The following is a 22626-nucleotide window of genomic DNA, read 5'->3' as shown; positions in this document are numbered from 1 at the left end:
CATTTAACCCATACTCAAAGTAAAAGCAGGTCAATATACACATAACATAGAATCAGTAGGTCATTTGGCCCCTCAAGTCTGTCAACACGTTCATGGCTGACCTCTCATCTCAACAGAACCACAACCGATCTTCCCTTTCACACACTACTTCCATGCACTATATTCATAACACTCAATTTCTTTAACCTTCAGAAGTCTATCTGCCAAATACAATCAATAACAATCTACCACAGTCCTTAGGAATAGAATTCCAAATTTTTTGTGAAATATTCTCATTTCTATTCTAAATAACCAACTCTATGTTGACACTATAACCCATAATTCTAGATTCCATAGCCAGAGGAAACATCCTATCCATATCTAGGGTTGCTGCTTCTAAGAATTCTGCACATTTCCATGGGGTGACCTTATTCACAGAACAAAAATAAGTATGGAACAGCACTGAACAGATCCTTTTGTCTATGCTGTCTGTACTGAACATGATCTCAAACCAACTTTAAATCTTTAATGCCCTTTAGCAACTTAGTTTTAAGTTTTTAAATGCAAGTCAAATTATCAGATTAAAAGACTGCTACTTGTTTCTCGAAAGAATCTGAAGGGGCTCATCCAAAAGCTCACAAGTGTAAATCCATGCCAATAGATTGGCCATCTCATCCACAAAACCTGCATAACACCATACTACTGTAAAGGACAAGTGCTCTATTCTTGGAGTGGACACATAGTACATGATACAGGAGTATGCCTGAACCCTGATATCTGAACATAGATGCTCAAATTAGTAAATGGTGGATAATGTGGAAAAATGAACCATTTTGTTTTCAATCCATTAAAGCATTCAGAAAATCATCAAGCACTCAAAATAATGTTATTAAAGAAAAAAAATTAACAAATTATGCCTTTTAAAATGCACTATACAGGGTAGATAATCAGCACCTAATGAAGTAGCATAGTTAGATTGCTATGAACCACTTAAAGGGTCAAGTTAAAATTAACACTATCCAAGAGAACAGAGGTTGTCATGGACAGGGAGCAGGCTAACTAACAAAAATAGGATAAATGGATATTCTTGTAAAAGAAATGGATATTCTTGTATAACAAATGAGAACTATAGTTCAAGTACATTTTATTGCCATTCAACCATATATACCATCAAACAAAACAATGTTCTTCCGGACCAAGGTACACAACAGTGCCAATAAATCAGTGGTCAGGCCTCAACTACTTATTATGTATAAATTACTTGAATGAAAGAATTGAGTGCACTGTAGCCACATCTGTTATTGACACCAAGATAATTAGGTTAATAAATTGTGAGGACACAGGCAGACCATGAAGGAATATGGATAGATTGAGCGAATGAGTGAGAAGTTAGCAGATAAGAGTATAATGTGAGAAAAGGTAATGTACTTACATTTTGAGACTGTGCTATATCATGTGCGTAGAGTCTTTCAGAACGGGAGCCTCCGTCCCTCCACAAAGGTCGCCATATACCAAGCCATCTGTGTCACCACCCTCCTTTATAGATGTGAAACTTGGGTAACCTACAGCTGTCACATCAATCCTTGGAGCGCTTCCACATAAGCTGCCTGCAGCACATCCTGGTAATTACCTGGTGTGAGCGGGTGCCTCACACTGAAATACTTGTAAAGACCAACTGCAGAAGAATTGAGGCCATGATCACCCAGTGTCAGCTGCAGTGGCTGGGGCACATGATAAGGATGCCCCCACGTCGGCTACCCCGCAGAGTGTTATACGGCCAGCTACATTATGGTCGACACTCAGCTGGAAGGCCGAAGAAGCACTATAAGGAATAGATGAAGGATGCTTTAAGGAAGTGCAAGATCAGACCCAAGGACCTGGAGGAGGTTGCTATTGACCATACCACTTGGCAACAGCTGTGTAGGGACGGGGTTCGTGTTCTGGAGATGGAAAGAACAACCAGAAGACAGCAGAAGAGAGCCAGGAGAAATACAGCCATGGTTGCCACCACTACTACATATACATGTCCCACCTGCAATAGAGCTTGTGGGTCCAGGATAGGACTGTATGTCAAAGATCTCACCGTTAAAGGAGTGGACGGTGTCATCGGATTTCGATTGACAACCGAAGGTATGTGCTGTGTATGACTATTGGTACTGTGTTTGGCACCTTTGCCCTGAAGGAACGCAGTTTCATTTGGCTGTATTCATGTGTATAGTTAAATGACAATTAAAGTTAAACTTTGGAAGAAAGAGAGCGCAAATTATTTTAACAGAGCAAGACGACAAAAATGTTGAGGTGAAATAGGGCTAAGCCAGCATGGTTTCCTGAAAGGAAAATCCTACCTACTAACCTACTGCAATTTTTTGAGGAAATTACAAGCAAGGTAGACAAAGGAGATGCAGTAGATGTGGTGTACTTGGATTTTCAAAAGGCCTTTGACAAGGTGCCGCACATGAGGCTGCTTAGCAAGATCACAGCGCATGGAATTACAGGGAAGTTACTAGCCTGGGTGCAGCATCAGCTGATCAGCAGAAAACAAATAAAGGGATCCTATTCTGGTTGGCTGCCGGTTACCAGTGGAGTTCCACAGGGATCATTATTGGGACCACTGCTTTTTACAATGTATGTCAATGATTTGGACTCCGAGATTAATGGATTTGTGGCTAAATTTGTCGGTGATACAAAGATAACGTAGAAGAACAACAACCTGCTGGAGATGCTCAGTAGGTCGAGCAGCATCTGCGAGTAGAAAGGAAATGCTGATATTTTGTTCAGAACCATGAATCTGGACTGATTGTGGAGGGAAGATGACCAGTATAAAGCAGAAAGGGAGAGAGGTGACATAGGGGCCATTTGGTGACCAGTGGACCAAGGAGGGTTGAAGGATGGACAGGCAGCTGAGGGAAGAGGGTGGAGAGAGGTGGAGTTGGGAGAAGCAAGTAGATGTTAGGTGGGAGATAAAATCAAAGACATAAGGAGCGAGGTTGGGGGGGGGGGAAGGAGAGAGGAAGGGGACTATAGAGTTGGAGACACCTGCTGGAGGGTGTGAAGAGGGAGCACAAAGGCTACCAAGGTTGAAATATGATAAATAAGGAAGGTGATGAAGGAATTATTAGATTCAAGATTGTTAAGTGTACATTGAAATGCATCATTTGCATTAACAACCAAAATACCCAAGGTGCTGGGGGCAATCTGCAGGTGTTACCACCCATTCCAGCGCCGAGAGCAGATGGAACCAGATGGGGGGGAGATCATGAGTGGGCAAAGCATGTGGGTAGTAAGTGGGTGGAAGCAGGGTAACTTGGAAATGCTAACTGGGTTTATGAAACAAAAGTGAGTGCACCTCCCCACAATAATATTATTGAGTGTCACAGTAATGCAGCAGCTAGTATGACCTTATTATAGCTCGGGGCATGAGTTCAGAGTTCAATCCCAGCACCCTCGGTACGGAGGCTCTGAACATCCTCACCGTGGAACGCATGGGTTTTCTCCGGGTGCTCTGGTCCAAAGATGAACTGGGTAGGTTAATTGGTCATTGAAAATTGTTCCGTGATCAGGATGGGGTTAATTGGAGTCGTGGGGTTGCGAAGACAGCACGACTCAAAGGGCCTACTCTGCACCATCACTAAAATAAAATTAACCTCGATGCGGAATACATTCTTGACAACAATTACTAAATTGGAAAGAATATAGCTTCCCAAAGCACAAAACTCTTCCAGGAATACACATAAAAGTTGCTGGTGAATGCAGCAGGCCAGGCAGCATCTCTAGGAAGAGGTGCAGTCGACGTTTCAGGCCAAGACCCTTCGTCAGGACTAACTGAAGGAAGAGTGAGTAAGGGATTTGAAAGTTGGAGGGGGAGGGGGAGATCAAAAATGATAGGGGAAGACAGGAGGGAGAGGGAGGAGAGGGAGATGTCTTCCTTTTTTAAAGAAAGGGGCTTCCCTTCCTCCACTATCAACTCTGCTCTTAAACGCATCTCCCCCATTTCGTGTACATCTGCTCTCACTCCATCCTCCCGCCACCCCCCACTAGGAATAGGGTTCCTCTGGTCCTCACCTACCACCCCACCAGCCTCCGGGTCCAACATATTATTCTCCGTAACTTCCGCCACCTCCAACGGGATCCCACCACTAAGCACATCTTTCCCTCTCTCTCTGCATTCCGCAGGGATCGCTCCCTATGCAACTCCCTCGTCCATTCGTCCCCCCCATCCCTCCCCACTGATCTCCCTCCCGGCACTTATCTGTGTAAGCGGAACAAGTGCTACACATGCCCTTACACTTCCTCCCTTACCACCATTTAGGGCCCCAAACAGTCCTTCCAGGTGAGGCGACACTTCACCTGTGAGTCGGCTGGGGTGATATACTGCGTCCGGTGCTCCCGATGTGGCCTTTTATATATTGGCGAGACCCGACGCAGACTGGGAGACCGCTTTGCTGAACATCTACGATCTGTCTACCAGAGAAAGCAGGATCTCCCAGTGGCCACACATTTTAATTCCACATCCCATTCCCATTCTGACATGTCTATCCACGGCCTCCTCTACTGAAAAGATGAAGCCACACTCAGGTTGGAGGAACAACACCTTATATTACGTCTGGGTAGCCTCCAACCTGATGGCATGAGCATCGACTTCTCTAACTTCCGCTAATGCCCCACCTCCCCCTCGTACCCCATCCGTTATTTATGTTTATACACACATTCTTTCTCTCTCTCCTTTTTCTCCCTCTGTCCCTCTGACTATACCCCTTGCCCATCCTCTGGGTCCCCCCCCCCTGTCTTTCTTCCTGGACCTCCTGTCCCATGATCCTCTCATATCCCTTTTGCCTATCACCTGTCCAGCTCTTGGCTCCATCCCTCCCCCTCCTGTCTTCTCCTACCATTTTGGATCTCCCCCTCCCCCTCCAACTTTCAAATCCCTTACTCACTCTTCCTTCAGTTTGTCCTGACGAAGGGTCTCGGCCTGAAACGTCGACTGCACCTCTCCCTAGAGATGCTGCCTGGCCTGCTGTGTTCACCAGCAACTTTTATGTGTGTTGCTTGAATTTCCAGCATCTGCAGAATTCCTGTTGTTTGCATCACAAGAGACACTTTTTTTTTTACTGCATTTGATTCAGACATTACGTCAAGATGTGAAATAGTCAAGTATATTTAGGCAAAGAACTTCCAAAACTACATAAGTAGCGTGGCTCCCCTAATAAACCATAAAATATTGAGGAACCAATGGCCTACAATTAATGGTCGACATGAAGCAACAGTCAAAGGCCTTTAATTAAATTCCCGATAAAGATCTATAGGCTGTGGCTGTAACCTCTACTTTTCCGGACTGCTGATTGCGTCAGGGGGTCCGTGCAGCACAGCTAGCTTGCTGAAAAGCAGCAGAAGAACCAAGACAGGAGGAAAATGCATTATTTTTAATTCAACCATTTTCCAACACTAAATACTGGAGCATACACAATTAAAAGAGACACTGAACCATGAGAATGGAAAAAAAATTCCCTACATTGAAGTGTCTGCAAAAGGCAATTACAATGCCAGGGTGGCAGATGGAGATGTATTTCTACTAAAGGAGGTGCAAGGCACTCCTTCACTTCGCTAGGCTGCAGGTCACCCTTGTGCAATGTGTAGCACCTGCTTACCCACCCTCCCACCCCTTCCCCAGATCAGGATCATGTGAAACCGTAGGAGCAGGTGGTAGATGGTCATATGAGCAATTGGTGATATCAAAAGCCTGGGTGACCATTGACACTCGGCAGACAATCTCTGTAGAGTATTGATAATAGCTGGGGTCACCCATCTTGTAAAGATAATGCCCAGAGGCAATGGCAACCACCTCTATAGAAAAATTTGCCAAGAACAGTGGTAATGTTCATTGTCCTTTCAGAAATTTGATGGCAGAGGGGGAAGAAGCTGTTCCTGAATTATCCGGTGTGTTATCAGGCTCCTGTACCTCCTCCTTAGCAATGTTAGCAATGAGAAGAGGGCACATCCTGGCTGATGGGGGTCTTTAATGATGGATGCCACCTTTGACGCATCACCTTTTGAAACTGTTCGATGCTGGGAAGGCTAGTGCCCATGATAGAGCTGGCTGATTGACAATTTTCTGCAGCTTTTTCCAATCCTGTGCAGTGGTCCCTCCATACCAGATGGTGATGCAACTAGTCAAAATCTCCACGATACATCTGTAGAAATTTGCGAACATCTTTGGTGAAATACCAAATTCTACTCAAACTCCTAATGAAATATAGCCACTATTGTGCCTTCTTTGTAATTGCATCAGTAAGTTGGGTCTAGGATAGATCCTCAGATATTGACACCCAGGAACTTGAAACTAATCACCTTTTCCATTTCTGATTCCTCAATGTCAACTGGTGTGTATTCCCTCAACTTCCCTTTCCTGAAGTCCACAATCAATTCCCTCCTGTACTTCCTTCCAACCTCTTTGTATTAGGCATTATTGGTCGTCTATTTTACCTATACCTCTTGTACACCTCTACCAAGTCACCCTTCATCCTTCTTCGCACCAAAGGGAAAAGCCCTATCCTATCCTCACAGGATATGTTCTAATCCAGGCAGCATCCTCGTAAATCTTCCTACCTATGAGGTTGCCAGAATGAACACAATATTCCAGGTGTGATTTAACCACAGTTCTATTAAGCTGCAACATTACCTTGTGGCTCTTCAACTCAGCCCCCTGACTAATGAAGGCTCATCCATCATATGCCTTCTTAACCACCCTCTCAACTTGTATAGCAACTTTGAGGGATCTATGGACTTGGACTCCATGTTTCCGGTGTTCCACTGCACAGCTAAAAATCCTGCCATTAATCCTGTATTCTTCCTTTTAGTTTGACCTTCCTAAGTGTATTACCTACTTTTCCAAATTGAATTTCATCTGATGCTTCTCAGTCCAGCTCTGCAGCCTGTTGATGCCCTGTTGTAACCTCCAACGGGGCCATTTGGATCTACCCAGTTTTTCTTCCCTCCAGTCCTGCCAAGGGGTTTCCGCCAGAAACGTCGACAATGCTTTTTTTCCATGGATGCTGACTGGCCTGCAGAGTTCCTCCAGCACTTTGTGTGTTGCACAAAATACGCCAAAACTGCCTTGGTTTTACAAATGGGACCCAAGATTTATCAGAACAATTTTAAAAATATTCTGTACTGTAGTTGGTTAGCCGCATTAGAAGCCATTTCTCTGTATTGCTGTTGTAAAGCCACAAATTTCACAACACGTCAGTGATATTAAACCCAACTCTGAACACAATTACCAAGTACAATACGTCACCAAATGTCCAGTTATGGAAATAAGTGTCAAACAATGGGATGGGCTTTCATCTGAGCAGCATACTGTGTAATTTAATGGAACTTGTAAAAATAATGAACACAGGAGTAACTTTCTGAAAGCCAGTGAAGGGGTCAAAAACTTAAGCTTAAGAATAAGGAAAGTTTTCTTTTAATATAAATTAAACCTCTGGACTGCACCAAGATACTGTGTTCAGATAGAAGGGCGGGAACGTCGACTCAGACCATGAGAGGCCTGTGTCGGGCATTTTCATGCCTTACAAGGCGCAGATTGGAAGACTGTGTGGGCGCCACTCCTCACACAGACTAGAGCAATGTGTGATTAGGTGCCTTGCTCAAGGGCACAAACATGCTGCCACAGCTGAGGCTCGAACTAGCCACCTTGAGGTAACTAGACGAACGCCTTAACCACTTGGCCACGTGCCCAACACAAAGGACAGCTTCTTTTCTAAAAAGGTTCAAGTGAGAGATTTATAATGTAACCCATGCTACCAATATTTATTCCTTTCAAAACACTCTAGAAGAGCAGATACAGAATAATGCGCTCGTTTTAAATTCTGAGAAAATATCAATACCCTCTTTAAATCCTAGAAAACTGAAGTCAAAAGGAGGCTCCACCCTTTGTTGCTCTACTCACAGTTGGTACAAGAACAAATCAGAGGTACTTGTTCCCTGCCCAGGGAACAGCACTCGGCCCCCATGTAGCACCGCAGAACTTTAATGCAACCATTCAATGTTCCACCTAGTGGAACAATAGTATTGGCCATGGCAACAGATATATAGCCCATCCTCTTCAAAAGGAAAAAACTATCAAATTGGGACCACAAGTTCAGGAAGAAACTTCATTTGCGCAGCTCTATTACCTAGTCCCCATCCTCTTTAGTCTGAATGTGAGCTTGTACACCCGCAGGATCTAGTAATAGTCGACTATTACCGTACTATGTTATTGGCTCAGACCCAAGAAAAGGATTGCCTGTGAATGATTAACCCTTGGAAATTATAACCCATATAATGTCAAAATAGAAATATAGCACAGTAAATATTCTATATGTTGTACACTTGAAATAAACTATTAAAAACCAAATGAGCAATTATTTAAGTTATTGATTGCTAACGTTAGCAACTCCAGCAGTAAGCAATTTCATGTATGGAAGAACCATTCCTATCAGCTCACTTACAACCAAATGGCAAGGGAATGGTCTGTCCCTTAACCACCAAATCCAGTGAAAAGGCAATAAGAGGAAATCAGGAATTACTCTCAGCTTTTGATACCCTAAGTATGACTTTGTTGATAACCATCCATTGCACTCTCAGAAATAAAGCCCACAATCCTTAGATTAGTACATACAGAAAGTCTGTTAATGTTCAGATTCACCACCTTCACCTTTCAACATTTTTCTCACCACCTCAACTTATCTATCACATTACAGCATTAGACACAGTGCCAATTTATATTATATTAAAAACCCTCTTCCTGTGCATCATCCATAATCCTTCATTCCTATCTTACTCAATTGTCTAAAGCATCTTAAAGGCCATTAAATTGTCCTCTTCCACTACTACCCCAGAAATTCATCCCAGGCACCTGCCACTCTCTGCATAAAAATAAACTTGCCCATCATGTCCCCTTTAAACTTCCCCACTCTAATCTTAAAAACACATTTTATTGTGTTTGACATTTTAACTCTGGGGAAAAAATCTGTGTATCCTATCTACGCCTCTCAATTTTAAAAATATCATTTTTCACCTCAACCTCTGACACTGTTTCTATATTTAAAATGTCAGAGTAGATTAACAAAAATGTCAAGGGTTTCACCAAGACTAAAATACACAGGCTTAGTTCTTATTATCAACCGACTTGAGCTTAAAACCTATATAGAACAATTCTTACAACTATACTTACAAAATAAAAATATTGATCTATACCTGAGGAAAGAAATGCATTAAAAGTTCACGTAGAATTCTTAAATTAGTCTGTAGCAGTTGAGTGATGAAAGTTGAAAATATCCTGACTGTTGATAAAATTATATTTCTTTATCATTGATTTCATGTCCATCAATAATCGAACTATAAAGCCATTCCAGTAGAATTAAACTTCGCTAATATTCTACCCACAAATCAAAATAGGAATTTTTAAATCACATTGTTGACACAATGGATTTGCTTAGAATGCAATATCCATTTACAGAAATTAAAATTATCTGCTCATTCGACTGAGTTTCAGGTCATTTACTGACATTCCTACAGGTTAAGGTAAAATATGAGAATAGGCAGGAAAATTATGTCAAGTCAGATCAGAAATGATCTTGTTTAATGGCTTAGAAGAGAAAATCTGCAGATGCTAGAATTCCAAGCAAATCACAAAATGCTGGAGGAACTCAGCAGGCCAGGCAGCATCTTTGAAAAGCGTACAGTCAATGTTACAGGGCGAGACCCTTCAGCCGAACCTGCTGAAGGGTCTCGGCCCGAAACGTCGACTGTACTCTTTCCCATAGAGAGTCCTTGGCTGTCCATAGATGTTACCTGGCCTGCTGAGTTCCTCAAGCATTTTGTGTGTGTTGCTTGCTTAATGGTTTAGCAAGTTTGAGGGGATGAATGGCCTTGTGCTCCCATTTTTGTTTTCATGATGGACTTTGATTTATTGTACCAACAATCCATTCCAACAATTCAAAATGATCATCGATTAGACATTAGTTAAACTTGAAGCCTTGATATGTCACAGACTGTCCGGTGTAAACTGGAGTGAACTCTATTTTATAACCTATAGGTAATGCTGGTAGGTCAGTCTTTGGCTGTTCACTTTATGGTAGCTGATTTAAAGTCAGTCAATTTGTGGAATCAATAAGGATACGAGAACTACATTTTCCTATCAAGTGAATGACTGTTAATACTGCTTTTCTCAATGTTCACTTCGATTGCACAACAGCAAGCCTAGATCAGCCTGTTCCTGTACTGTATGTGGTGCTTTAACCAAGGACTTCGAGTTAATGCGGCCTCTGATGTTTTCTTCATTCATATGATCAGTCTATTCCTATGGGTATCACCATCTTCCCACACTAAGAATCTCCAATTTCAAATAATTTAACAGCACAGACATCATCAGCAAAGCAATAACGTCTACTCAGCTCAATCGAGACATGTCACCACCTACATTTTCAACCCCCTGAACTAAATAGATGGTTCTACCTCCAGGTCAAACTAACACTGTTAAAACCTCTATCATTTATCCAACCGTAAGCTGAGCTCATAATCGAAGAGACTGCCACATTTTCGTCATCCCCAGCTGGTTATCCCAGCAGCCTTTTGACCTCCAGAAATAAGCTCACCCAAATCTCCGCTGCCCACTTCTTCTTAAATCATTCACTAAGTCCTGCTTGCCACCACTTGCTATGCACATTGACCACCAATTCCCAATCCTCATTCTCTCAGATTTAATGTTCTTATCTTTATTTTCAAATCACCTGGCCTCCCTAGCAACACCCCTTAAAACCACTTTCTGCCCACTCCCTCCATCCTGAAGTCAACAATCATACATCCGTTCACCTACCTGTCATATCCTAAACATTCCTTTATTTCCTCTCCAACTTCCCTCATTAACTCTGCACGGACGGTCCAAAGCCTGGCTGCAAAAGGAGGGGGGCTGGGCATGAGGCTAGCAACCCCATCCCGTAACCCAGATCTACAGAAATGCCAGAGGCTCCAAAGACCTCGTCCCTGGGATAGAAAGATTCTTCAAAGATGGGGCAACACCTGGGACAATTTGAAGCATTGACCCAGGACAGATGACTGTCGAGTAGCTGTCAGCAGCCTATGCCCAGTAAGGATGATAGGCTAAGACGAGTATTATCCTATGACTAAATTAACAATTTATAAACAATATTGCCAGCCCAACTTTCTCTTGTTCATTCCTCCTGCACCCCTTCCATTATAAAATTAATTTGTTTCCTCTCTCCCAGCTCTGACAAAAGAACTGCATCCTGAAATATTGACTTTCTCTTTCCACATTTTCTGGTTCCAACCCCCTCACCCTGCCCCCATCTGATGCCCAAAATCTAATTTTTTTTCCCCTTATCCACTTTCCATGACAACCCCCTTACTAGCCGAGCTTTCCATTGTTTCCCTAAATATGAGTAGCACCTTCCACGGCTCAGTATGTCATGATTCAATGTTGTCCGGGTGGGAAATAGGAAAGGGGCCTGTTTTGTTCTGCCGAGCATTGTACACATGCTATGTTAGCAGTCAAATGTGTAGCACACTTGGCTTCCCTCAGGTGTGTTGACTGCTAACACAAATTAATCTCTTCACTGAATGCTTTAACATACATGCAATTCATAAATCAGAATCGTACCTCAGCAACAACCATTACATTCTTCCACTTTAGTGTGGCTACATGCAAACAGCTTGCTGTTTCTGAGTACTCAGTAAATTCTACCTGGACTTAATCTTAAAGCTACTTGTGTTAGCACCTGCCAACCTAAATGCCAGATATTTATTCATTTATCTTCCTATTTTTTAAGATACAAAATCCACTAACTTGCACATTTCTATGATGTAAGACAAAGAACAAGTTAGTCATACCTCCCTAAATTCTGAGGCTGTTGTCATTCCTGTGTAAGGTTACGCAGAGCAATCCTTGGTGTGCATTAAACACTACTCTGTAAAATCATTTCTCTACGTATTAAACATGCAAACTAAAGCCCCAAGTGAATGCATGTCACATGGAAGGAGCAGTAACATTTAAAATAAAAACTCCAGTGCTTTCAGTACCATGGGTGTGTGGAGGTCTCATGTCTGAGTTGGGGTGCACCTGTGAATGGGTGACAGGGTGTGATTGGGTGGTCTTACAACTTCAGTAAGCTGCCATCACCCATCATTGTTTTTATGACCAAATCCAACTGTCTAGGCTGGGCTGACACCATACCTCCTTGCATTTCACATTGTGTCACCTGTGGGGCTCACTGATCTAGATGTATTCACATCCAGGGGCAGGTGTGAGCGAGCATTTCAATCATAGTGTGGTGGTTGGGTCCAGGGGTCTACATGCATCATGTGTAGTCACCCTGTCTCTGGATGTTTCAACTTCTCCAGATACCTCATCTACCAGCCTACATGTCTTAGGGGACATGGAAGGAAGCTCTCCAGGTTTAAGGCAGGTGTACTCAGGTGCAGTTGTATACAGTGCCCCAGGTGTCAGCCAGGATTGCATTCCAGCTGTCGGGGAGCGTGGATCATCTGGGTCCATTCAGACACAGGAGCTGAAATAGGCCATTCAGCCCATCGAATTTGCTCCACCTTCGATCACGGCGGGTCTTTTCTCCCTCTCAACCCCATGGTCAGAATTCAGCTGCGATCCTTGGGGGGAGGCTTTGAAGTTCAGACCCACAACCCCTCCCCGGTCTCTGGACGAATGTCCATATCCGCACCCCTCCCCTCCCACCCGGGCCCAGCCTACCTGCACCTGGAGCTCAGCCAGCTCAAGCTGCAACCTGCCGTTCCGCGACGACACCATCCAGTAGTTGAAGGCCACGACGGCGGCCAGCACCAGCAGGCCGAACAGCAGCAGCGAGGGCAGGCGGCCCGCACGCCGGCTATTACCGAACATCCTCAGGCCAGCAACAAGATCCACCCCGAGGCCCACCCTCACCTCAATCGATAACGGCCGAAAAGCACGGGCGGGAGGCAACGGAACAAAAGGCTGGAGAGTGAAGTGAAGCCTGGGCAGCGGCTGCCTCTCGGGCAGTGTCAACCGGGAGCCCGATTACCTCATCCCACCGGTAACCGGCAGCTATTTAGCCGCGACGGGCGAGCTGCAGGCCGCGCACGGCACCGGCTCCCCACCGTTCGCTCATTGCCTCCTAATAAGCCCCGCCCGCACAATGTCCCCTCTGCGCGACCGCTTACACCGAAATCCGCCCTTCCTATAAACGATAACGCTACTGCGTGAAGCGACGCAGAGCAAAACGACTCCACTACCCACCACCACCTTGGGAAATGCCCGCCCTCCCCGTCTGACAGCGGCTTATATAGCCAGTGCAACCTACCCTGCTTAGCACCCGCCGTGAAGACGTTGTTGAACTGTCATAGGTCAGAAAAGAGAAGTAGGTGGGGCTCGGGTTCCAGGGAGACCACTCCATTGCCCACTTTGCCGCAGTCGCTCTCTTTATTGGTTTTCTGCCGCATTGATGGACGTTCCGGGTAGGCGGGCACTATGCGGCAGCAAGATGGTACGAACATGCAAACAATGAGCCGCTGCTTCCGCATTCGTTGAACTTGGGATTTGAATGGTGTAATGTCAACATCAACACGGAAAATGAATATCCCACTGAGATCTACTGTCTTCTTGCTTTGATTTCATGGTTTTCTCTTGTTGAAAATAACATTACTTTCTGGAAAGATGTAGAATCTCAGAAGTACAATTAGTTCACAATTAGAAACACATGAGATTTTGCCGATGCTGAAAATCCAGAGTCAAAAACAAAAAGTGGAGGAACTCAGCAGGTCAGGCAGCATCTATAGAAAGGAATAAACAATCTACTAGCGGTCTCGGCCTGAAACATTGCTTGTTGATTCATTTCCATAGATGCTGCCAGAAATGCTGAGTTCCTCCAGCATTTGTGTGTGTAACTCCAGTTCATAATCAGATTCAGGTTTATTAAAGATTTTAAAATTAGCTTTATTGGTCACATGTACATCAAAACCCATATTGAAGTGCACCTTTGGAATTTGGGAGGACCCGGAGGAAACTCACACGGGCCTTGAACTCCTATCGTGGGCACTATGCTATTGTATATCTTGAGATTTGGTTCCCATGCCTCACCCCTGATGGCAATAATGAGAAGACAGCATGTCCCAGATGCTGAGGGTTCTCCAGAATGGACGTGGTTTTCATGAGGCATTGTCTTTTGAAGATATCCTCAATGCCAGATATCTTTTCCCCATTTCCCTCAGAGACACCGTTGCACTCAGATATAGAAGGATTCTTCATTAAGGTTTCCATAAGAAATTTGTTTCACCAGTCAGGGTTGTTAGCCCTGAGCTGAACCCCTGAACCTGGAGGTTGTTAGCGCTGAGCTGAACCCCTGAACCTCTCGTAGTCTGGCCTCTACCCTTTGACCTGTTTGGCATGGGTGACCCTGACATAAGCCAAGGCATATGTTGACACCACCAACATAGTTCTTCAGGTCAGAGAGACAGGCAAATCTCCAAATCCAATGACAAGGTTGTGGATTCAAGTCAAATCAAGCCAAGACAAGTTTATTGTCACTTAACTATATACTGTCAAACGAGACGTTTCTCCGAACCAGTGTGTAAAGCACAATAACTTATGAAAGTAAGGATAAATCAGACATAAATAACAAACTAAAGTACATACAGTGCGTTGGCGTGTGGCCAAGTGGTTAAGGCATTCGTTTAGCGATCTGAAGGTCGTGAGTTTGAGCCTTGGCTGAGGCAGCGTGTTGTGTCCTTGAGCAAGGCACTTAACCACATATTGCTCTGCGACAACACTGGTGCCAAGCTGTATGGGTCCGAATGCCCTTCCCTTGGACAACAGCGGTGGCGTGGAGAGGGGAGACTTGCAGTATGGGCAACTGCTCAGCCTGCGTACACAGTGCTGCTGATTAACATCCCCAATGGATGGTAGGGAGACCCCTATGATCCTCTCAGCCATTCTCACAGTGCTTTGTAGGGACTTCGAGTCCAATGCCTGGCAGCTTCCATACTAGATGGAGATGCAACTAGTCAGGACACTCTCAATGGTTCTGGACTTAACCTTTATTTTACTCATTTACTCATTTACCAGATGTGGTATAGACTGCATTTATTACCCATTCCTAATTGCCCTGGAGAACATGGAGGTGAGCTCCTTCATTAACATATATTCTTGGGTAAGTTCATGGATAGGAAGGGTTGTAGTGGGCAGAGTTGCGTAGCGGCTACCATAACGCTTCACAATGCTGACAATTCCCACCGCCGTCTCTAAGGAGTTTGTACGTTCTTCCTTGTGACCGCATGGGTTTCCTTCGGCTGCTCCAGTTTCCTCCCACGTTCCAAAGACGTTAAGAGTCAGTAGGTTGTGGGTCTGAATGTTGCTGCTGAGAGTGCGGCAACACCTGTGGGGGCTGCCTCCGGCACACAAGCATCGCACTTCACTGTATGTTACAATGCTTTGATGTACATGTGACAAGTAAAGGCCTCTATAGAGTGGATATGGAGAGGATGTTTCCTATGGTGGGGAAGTCTAAGACCAGAGCACACAGCCTCAAACTAGCAGGTGGTCCTTTTAGAATGGAGATGAGGAGGAATTTCATTAGCCAGAGAGTGAATCTGTGGAACTCATTGCCATAGGCGACTGTGGAGGCCAAGTCATTGGGTGTATATAAGGCAGAGGTAGATAGGTTGTTGATTGATCAGGGAATGAAGGGATATGAGAGAATGCACTAGACTGGGGCTGAGAGAGAAAATGGATCAGTCATGACGAAATGGGCAGTCAGACTCAATGGGCCAAATGGCCTAATTTTGCTCCTATGTCTTATGGTCTTATGGCAATTTTTAGAGGGCAAACACAGACAAACGGGACTAGCCTAGGACTGGCATATGGACAGCATGCATGAGATGATTCGAAGGGTCTGTTCCCATGATGTACTCCTTTATTGCTACAGCACTTCTAATGAAGGTGTTCCCACAGTGCTGTTGAGGAGGGAGTTCAACTACACAATAACGAGGTGCTAAAGAAGTGGTGATGTATCTCCAAGTAAGCATGGTGGGAGTCTTGGAATTGGGAGGCAGACGTGTCCCCATGCACTGAGTCCCACCTCACTAGCCCACTAGTTCATTAATGCTTCAGGGAAGGAAGTTTGCCACCCCAATCTAACCTGGCCCACAGGGGTCTCTGGAGCCACCAGTGGTGTTAATAACGTCTCATCAGTGCTGGGGGAGTTCGGAATGGATACATCTTAGCTATCCAAAGGTAATCACAGGTCACAGCTTTGGTGGGTCCATGTTCATTTATTTATCACGTGTACGCGGAGATACTTGGGAGGTGGGGTGGAGATATATCTCTACCAAAGGAGGTGTAAGGTGCTCCTTCCCTCTGCTAGCCTGCAGGTCACCCTTGGGCAAGGTGTAGCACCTGCTTAGAACCCCTCCACCTCCCCCCCCTCAAATCAGGGTCACGTGAAGCCATGGGAGCAGGAGGTAGATGGTCGTATGAGCAGCCGGTGCATATCACCGGTCCCGGTTATGCGACATTGACACCAGACAGACAATCTCTGAAGAGAATTGATAATGACTGGGGTCACCCGTCTTGTGAAGACACTGCCCAGAAGAAACAATGGCAAACCACTACTGTAGAAAAAAGAACAAGAGCAACAGATGGAAAGACGGATTAAGGACAGATGGAAGACCATGATCACCACATCAATCGACACAAAACATAATGATGATGACAACATGGAAACATACAGTGAAGTGAACCATTTGCATCAATAACCAAAACAAGCAAAGGATGTGCTGGGGGCAACTGTCACCACACAGTCTAGTACCAACGTAGCATACCTACAATACTTGGCAGAACAACAAAAGCAACAACAACACAACAAACAACAGCAGCAAAATAAAACACACAAAGGATGAGTGACTCTGGAGAGCTCCAATCCTCTGCCACTAAACTCATAAGTTCCCCTACCCCACACTGCTCACCCCAATCTGCTATCCAAGACCTTGACTGTCCGGGTAGGCCCATTGTCTCTGCCTGCTCCTGTCCCACTGAACCTGAGTCTGCATATCTCAACCCCACTCTATCCCCCATGTTTCATCCGATCCCACCTTCATCCATGACACTTCACATATTCTCAATCTCCTCAACAACTTTCTGTCCCCTGGCCCTGGCTGCCTCATTTTCTGCATGTATGTCCCATCCCCCATCAAGAAGGCCTCAAAGCTCTCTGCTTCTTTCTCAAAAAAGGCACCATCCAGTTGAAGAACCAACAACCACCACCACCCTCCTCCAGCTGGCAGAACTGGTCCTCAACCTCATCAATATCTCCTTCGGCTCCTGCCACTTTCTCCGGACTGAAGGGGCAGCCATAGGCACCTACGTGGGCCCCAACGATGCCTGCCTTTCCATTGGCAACGTGGAACAGTTGAAAGTCCAACCCTTCCCCAGCAATGCTCCCCAACTCTTCCTTCACTACACTGACAACTGCATTGGTGCTGCCTCCTGCACCCACGCTGCAGTTCATCAATTTCATCAACTTTGTCTCCAACTTCCACCCTGCCCTTAAGTCCACTTGGTCCATTTCTGACACCTTCCCCCTATTCTTCTTGATCTCTGTCTCCTTCTCCTCCTACTGACATCCTTATAAACCTACAGATTCCCACAGCTACCTCTTCCCACCCTGTATCCTGCAGAAATGCTATTCCCTTTTCTCAATTCTGTGGATCCACCGCATCTGTTCCCAGGATGAGGTTTTCCTTTCCAGGACATCGGAGGTGTTCTCCTTCTCCAAAGACTAGGTTTCCTATCCTCCACCATTGATGCTACCCTCACCCACATCTCCTCCATTTCCTGGAGCTCTGCGCTCACTGCATCTTCCTGCCTTAACAGTGACAGAGTTCCTTATCCTTACCTACCACCCCATGAGCCTCCACATCCATTCTCCCTAACTTCCACCATTTTCAAAGGGATCCTACCATCAAACACATCTCTCCTCCCCCATCACTCCATTTACCACAGGGATCACTCCCTCCGTGATCCTCTTGTGTATTCATCCCTCCCCATTAAATACCCCCGGCACTTATCCCTGCAAAGGTCCAAAATGCTACTCCTGCCCATTCACTGCCTCCCTCACCTCAATTCAAGGGCCTAAACGGCCATTCCAGCTGAGGCAACATGTCATCTGTGAATTTCGTGGGGTTGTCTATTGTACTCAGTACTCCAAATGTGGCCTCCTCTTTTGCCACGTTGCAGGTAGATTGGGAAAATAGGTTGGTGCAGAATTCCAAGAGGGGGAATTTCTCAAATGCCTACAAGATGGCTTTTTAGAGCAGTTCGTGGTTGAGCCCACTAGGGAATCAGCTATTCTGGATAGGGTGTTGTGCAGTGAACCAGAATTGAAGAGAGAGCTTAAGGTAAAAGAACCCTTAGGGGAAAAGTGATCATAATATGATCAAATTCACCCTGAAGCTTGAGAAGTAGAAGCTGAAGTCAGATGTATCAGTATTACAGTGGAGTAAAGGAAATTACAGAGGCATTCACAAGAGGAGTTGGCCAGAATTCATTGGAAAAGAACAGTGGCAGGGATGATGACAGAGCAGCAATAGTTGAAATTTCCAGAAGCAATTCAGAAGACATAGGATATATGCATCCCAAAGAGAAAGAAGTATCCTAAAGGCTAGATGGCTAACAAGTGAAATCAAAGCCAACATAAAAGGCAAAGCGAGGGCATATAATAGAACAAAAATTAGTGGGTAGTTGGATGATTGAGAAATTTTAAAATCTTACTGAAGGCAACTAAAAAGTCATTAAGAAGGTAAACTTGGAATAATAAGCTAGCCAATAATATTAAAGAGGATACCAAAAGTTTCTTCAGATACATAACGTATAAAATAGAGGTGAGAGTTTATATTGGACTGCTGGAAAACGATGCTGAAGAGGTAATAATGGCGGACAAGTAAATGGCAGATGAACTGAATCAGTCTTCACTGTGGAAGACACTGGCAGTATGGTGGAAGTTCCAGGTGTCAGGGTCATGAAGTGTGTGAAGTTACCATCACCAGAGAGAAGGTTCTTGGGAAACTGAAAGGCCTGAAGGTAGATAAGTCACTAGGACCAGATGGACTACACTCCAGATTTCTGAAAGAGGAAGCTAAAGAGATTGTGGAGGCATTAGTAATGATCTTAAAGAATCACTACATTCTGGAATGGTTCCGGAAGACTGGAAATTTGTAAGTGTCACTCCACTCTTCAAGAAGGGAGAGAGGCAGAAGAAAAGAAATTACAGGTTAGTTAGTCTGACCTCAGTGGTTGGGAAGATGTTGGAGTCAATTGTTAAGGATGTGGTTTTAGGGTACTTGGAGGCACATGATAAAACAGGCCATTGTCAACATGGTTTCCTCAAGGGAAAATCTTGCCTGACAAAGCTGTTGGGATTCTTTGAAGAAATAACAAGCAGGATAGACAAAGGAGATTTGGTTGATGTTATATATTTGGATTTTCAGAAGGCCTTTGATAAGGTGCCACATATGAGGTTGTTTAACAAATTATGAGCCCATGGTATTACAGGAAAACTTCTAGCATGGATAAAGCAGTGGCTGATTGGTTGGAGACAAAGGGTGGGAATAAAGGGAGCCTTTTATGATTGGTTGCCGGTGACTTGTGGTGTTCCACAGGGGTCTGTGTTGGGACTGTTTCTTTTCATGTTATATGTTTGATAGTGGAATTGATGGCTTTGTTGCAAACTTTGCAGATGATTTGAAGATTGGTGGAGGGACAGGTAGTTTTAAGGAAGAAGAGAGGCTACAGAAGGACTTAGACAGATTAGGAGAATGGGCAAGGAAGTGATGGGTGGAAAACAGTGTCAGGAAGTGTATGATCATGCACTTTTGTGGACGAAATGAAAGGGTTGATTATTTTACAAATAGAGAGCAAATACAAAAAAATCTGAGGCACAAGAGGATTTGGGAGTCCTTGTGCAGGATTCCCTAAAGGTTAATTTGCAAATTGAGTCTGTGGTGAGGAAGACAAATGAGATGTTAGCATTCATTTCAAGAGGACTAGAATATAAAAGCAAGGATGCAAGGTTGAGACTTTATAAAGCACTGGTGGGTCCTCACTTGCAGTATTGTGAGCAGTTTTGGTCCCTTTATCTTAGAAAGGATATGCTGAAACTGGAGAGGGTTCAAAGGAGGTTCACAAAAATGATTCCAGGATTAAACGGCTTGTCATATGAAGAGCGTTTGATGGCTCTGGGCCTGTATTCACTATAATTCTGAAGAATGAGGCGTAACCGATCGAAACCTATCGAAAGGTGAAAGGTCTTGATAGAGTGAATGTGGAGAGGATGTTTCCTGTAGTGGGAGTGCCTAAAACCAGAGGACACAGCTTCAGATTAGAGGGCGTCCTTTTCGAATGGAGATGAGGAGGAATTTCTTTAGCCAGAGAATAGTGAATCTGTGGAATTCTTTTCACAGGCAGCTGTGGAGGCCAAGTCTTTACGTATATTTAAGGCAGAGGTTGATAGATTTTTGATTGATCAGGGCATGAAAGGATATGGGGAGAAGGCTGGAGATTGGGGCTGAGAAGGAAAATAGATCAGCCATGATGAAATGGCAGAGCAGACTCAATGGGCCAAATGGTCTCAAGAGCCTATCACCTCCCCCTTTGCCCCTTCTTCTTCCTTTTCTCCCATGATCCTTGCACCTCTCCGGTCCCTTACCTTTCCAACCCATTTGGTTTCACCTATTACCCCCTATCTTGTCCTCTTTTCCCTTCTCCCAGCTGGCTGAGTGGTATTGCAACAACAAGTTTGTATACAACATCAGTAAGACCAAGGAATTAATCGTGGACTTCGGGAAGAGAAGTCAAGGGGACACAGACTGAGGGATCAGCGGTGGAGGGGATGAGGAGTTTCAAGTTCCTGGCTATCAACATCTCTGAAGGTCTACCCTAGGCCAACATATTGATGCAATTATGAAGAAAGAGTTTAAGAAAAATTGGTATGTCCCCGAAGACTCTAACAGATTTCTACAAATGTATCATGGAGAGCTTTCTGACTGGTTGTTTCACCATCTGGTATTGCGGGCAGCATTGCACAGAATCAGAAAAAGATGCAGAAAGTTGTGAACTCAGCAGCTCCTTCGCAGGCACTAGTCTCCCCAGCATCCAGGACACCTTCAAAAGGCAACGCCTCAAAAAGGCAGCATCTGTCATTAAGGGCCCCCATCACCCAGGACATGGCCTCCTCTCGTTGCTAACATTAAGGAGGAGACACAGAAACAGGAAGACATGCACTCAATGTTTCATAAACAGCTTCTTCCCCTTCACCATCAGATTTCTGAATGAACAATGAATCCATGAACACTACCTCATGATTTTTCCTCTCTTTTTTAACACTTACTTAAACTTAATATTTCCATTTCATCATCATCATCACTAGGTGTTGTGTCGTATGATGTGGGAGATCAGGGTCTTTGACCATGATTGTTCTTGGCAATATTTTTTTACAGAAGTGGTTTGCCATTGCCACCTTCTGGGCAGTGTCTTCACAAGGCAGGTGACCCCAGCCATTATCAGTATTCGTCAGGGATGGTCACATAACCAGGACTTGTGTTATATACCAGCTGCTCTTACGACCATCCACTACCTGTTCCCATGGCTTCACCTGACCCTCATCGAGAGCTAAGCAGGTGCTACACCTTGCCCGAGGGTGACCTGCAGGCTAGTGGAGGGAAGGAGTGCCTTACACCTCCTTTGGTAGAGACATATCTCCACCCCAACACCAAAAATTTTATATATATAGTTCTTATTGTAATTCATAGTTTTTATCATTCTGTATTACACTGCACTGCTGCTGCAAAACTACACATTTCATGACATATGCCAGTGATATTAAACCTGATTCTGATTCTAATGATCTCTATAGATGCTGCCTGACCAGATGAGTTCCTCCAACATTTCAAAGGTTTCAAAGGTACATTTAATGTCAGAGAAATGTATATAATATACATCCTGAAATGCTTTTTCTTCACAAGCATCCACGAAAACAGAGGAGTGCCTCCAAAGAATGAATGACAGTTAAATGTTAAAACCCCAAAGTCATACCCCCCAGCTCCCCCCTCCTGTGTGTAAGCGGCAGCGAGCAACAATCCTCCCTCCCCCCACCGGCAAGAAAAAGCATCGGTACCCGCCATCGAGCACTCAAGTGTGAGCAAAGCAACAGCAAAGACACAGACTTGCAGTTACCCCAAAGACTTCGCGTTTCACCCGGTATTCAACATACCACAGGCTCTCTCTCTCTCTCCCTAATAAGGGAGAAGCAGCTGTCTCCATTTCACAGAGAGAGGGGAGACATAACAAACAACTCACTGGTTTACGATGTTAAAAGTCCATTGCGTGGCTTTTTCCGAGCTCTGTGCCCAGAGATCTCAGGTCCCTGGGCACACAGCCTTAGATCTTCCAACTCCCATGACACACCGATCTCCTGCAAAGGCACCAATCTCTGATCCCCCCATCTCCAGAGCCACGAAATCTCAGACTTTCAAAGGCGAGCGAAGCTCTTAGGCCGTGCCCTTGGCGTGCCAAATAACAGCCAGTCATGAAACGTCCCACTCCCACAAAGA

General features: G+C 44.7%; 1 protein-coding gene across 3 annotated transcripts in view; it reads right to left on the bottom strand.

Annotated features, from left to right (window-relative positions):
- Window positions 1-13271, bottom strand: part of golm2 (golgi membrane protein 2) — a 91371-nt gene extending 78100 nt beyond the window's left edge. For all 3 annotated transcript variants that reach the window (XM_072277990.1, XM_072277991.1, XM_072277992.1), the window contains exon 1: window positions 12740-13271. In XM_072277990.1, the coding sequence (XP_072134091.1) occupies window positions 12740-12889 (150 nt within the window). In that variant the 5' untranslated portion in view covers window positions 12890-13271. The remainder of the gene's footprint in view (window positions 1-12739) is intronic.
- Window positions 13272-22626: the final 9355 nt, after the last annotated feature.

Source organism: Mobula birostris, chromosome 14 (assembly GCF_030028105.1).
Source record: "Mobula birostris isolate sMobBir1 chromosome 14, sMobBir1.hap1, whole genome shotgun sequence".
NCBI classification, from domain to species: Eukaryota; Metazoa; Chordata; class Chondrichthyes; order Myliobatiformes; family Myliobatidae; genus Mobula; species Mobula birostris.
The sequence above is the reverse complement of the archived record's forward strand: the minus strand, read 5'-3'. Positions and strand labels throughout refer to the sequence as shown.